Below are 1802 nucleotides of genomic sequence, written 5' to 3'. Positions count from 1 at the left end.
GTCATTTTTGACATTTCTTTTTTACCTATACTTACGCCATCTACTAAGCAATTACAAATATAACGTATTAAAATAAACAAATTTCTGTAATAATAATAATCTATTCTCTAAATAAATTCTATTTCAAATACCTACATTATTCATAAAATAAAACTACGCTTTTTAATTTTGTACCAAAATAAAACAAAATTTAGCGCCACCTATCGGACAAAACCTTAACCAAACCAAAAAAATGTGTCAAATTTTGAAGCCGATCAATTTATGTATTTACATTCAATTTTAAAACCACAATCTAAAAATGGATGTAACGCTACAAAAAAGATGCGCAAAATTAGTTTACGTAATCCCGGAAGGTTTGCGAGAATTAATGAGCGATATTTCAAGAGAAGTTTGTATCCATTTTACCCCTTTGCCTTTAAATAAACAATTTATTAGGTTCTTAGAAGCCAACCAGAACATTTCTACGAATTTATAGCCGATTATCTTGATGCTTTGATGATCACAAGAGAAAATGCAAGAGTTGCTGCAAGATTGGTTGATAGCATCATACAAATTGCAACGATGACCGTTGAATTACTACAACAAACTGGGATGAGTAGAGATGAAGCTGATCGAATGGCAAATATCATTCAAGATGCTTTTAAGAGATATATGGCTATAAAACAAGAACCGGTTGTTTATGCTTGTAATAATAATTATCTTAATTTAATAAATTAATCAAAAATATAAAAATTTAGCCGTTCAGGATGAAGAAGAAGAAGAACACCAATTAATCATCGATATTCTCCATCAATTTGGAGATTATTTCGACCAAGATAACGCAGCAATACCAATTATTCAACGAGCTTTCAGAGAATTTAAACTTCGTCATTTGCGCGAACGACAAATGTTAGCTGGAATAGTTGATTGGCGAGTAGCAGCAAGAAGCGCTATTTACCTTTACAGACACACCGGGGTTACTATGGAAGAAGCAAACCGTGCCGCAACTTTAATCAAAGCCGCTTACAAAGGTTATTACACCCGAAGAATTATGAGGCGATTACTTGAAGAAGGACAAAGAGTATACGAGGAACAAGAAGAAATCGCTCAACAGGAACGAATGAAATCGCGTAGCGCAGAAGAATACAGCGAAAGTGAAGAAGAAGAAGCAGAAGGAGCAGATGTTTCTGATCGACCGTCGTTTATCGCATTAGGTGTATTACAAGATGTTTTAAAGATAGTTGTTCCAGATGATCAAATTCAAACTGCGCCTCCAGTTTCCGCAGTTGAAGATGATTTATATGGGGAAGATGCGTTAACTACTATGGCTACTTCTGAAGTCACAACGGAAGCACCTCCATTAACTGAATCGGAAGGAGATGAAGGTGGGGAAACTGATGAAGGTGGTGGAGGACAAGGAGGGGAACCACCAGCTGAAGGAGATGTAGCTCCAGCTGAAGGTGAAGCACCAGCTCCCGCTGATGGAGAAGCTCCAGCTGAAGGAGAAGCGCCAGCTCCAGCTGAAGGAGAAGCACCAGCTCCCGCTGAAGGAGAAACACCAGCTCCAGCCGAAGGAGAAGCTCCAGCTCCCGCTGAAGGAGAAGCAGCACCTCCAGCTGAATGAGATAAAAATTTATAAGAAATTTTTTTTATTTTTAATCTTATTCTAATAATCCTTTTATAAACAAATTTTTCCCCATCACTTCTTCTTTAATTCTTTTTAGTTCATTCATCAGCTCCTCATCGTTTAAATTAGCTGCTTTCGATTTAATTTGATCTAACACTTCTTTAAGTAGCTTATCACCTTCCTATTAATTGAATTT

The 1802-nt window shown here is 36.6% G+C and overlaps 2 protein-coding genes across 3 annotated transcripts in view; one reads left to right on the top strand and one right to left on the bottom strand.

Moving 5' to 3' along the window:
- The first annotated feature begins 220 nt into the window (after positions 1-220).
- On the top strand, positions 221-1790 carry LOC111421768 (uncharacterized). The gene is made up of 3 exons (XM_023054953.2): positions 221-388; positions 436-685; positions 738-1790. The coding sequence occupies exons 1-3, from the start codon at positions 299-301 to the stop codon at positions 1601-1603; spliced, it is 1206 nt and encodes a 401-aa protein (XP_022910721.2). The 5' UTR covers positions 221-298; the 3' UTR covers positions 1604-1790.
- Positions 1612-1802, bottom strand: part of LOC111421767 (DNA mismatch repair protein spel1) — a 15992-nt gene continuing 15801 nt past the window's right edge. For both annotated transcript variants that reach the window (XM_071194915.1, XM_071194914.1), the window contains one exon: positions 1612-1787. In XM_071194915.1, the coding sequence (XP_071051016.1) occupies positions 1641-1787 (147 nt within the window). In that variant the 3' untranslated portion in view covers positions 1612-1640. The remainder of the gene's footprint in view (positions 1788-1802) is intronic.

Source organism: Onthophagus taurus, chromosome 3 (assembly GCF_036711975.1).
Source record: "Onthophagus taurus isolate NC chromosome 3, IU_Otau_3.0, whole genome shotgun sequence".
Taxonomy (NCBI): Eukaryota; Metazoa; Arthropoda; class Insecta; order Coleoptera; family Scarabaeidae; genus Onthophagus; species Onthophagus taurus.
Note: the sequence above shows the minus strand (reverse complement) of the source record. Positions and strands in the feature narration are given on the sequence as shown.

Excerpts from the sequence above, each read along its gene's own strand:
- LOC111421768 (XM_023054953.2), top strand. The coding sequence starts at position 299 with ATGGATGTAACGCTACAAAAAAGATGCGCAAAATTAGTTTACGTAATC. Across the intron at positions 389-435 it reads TGAGCGATATTTCAAGAGAA|GTTCTTAGAAGCCAACCAGA; the intron begins GTTTGTATCCAT and ends ACAATTTATTAG. Across the intron at positions 686-737 it reads AGAACCGGTTGTTTATGCTT|CCGTTCAGGATGAAGAAGAA; the intron begins GTAATAATAATT and ends ATAAAAATTTAG.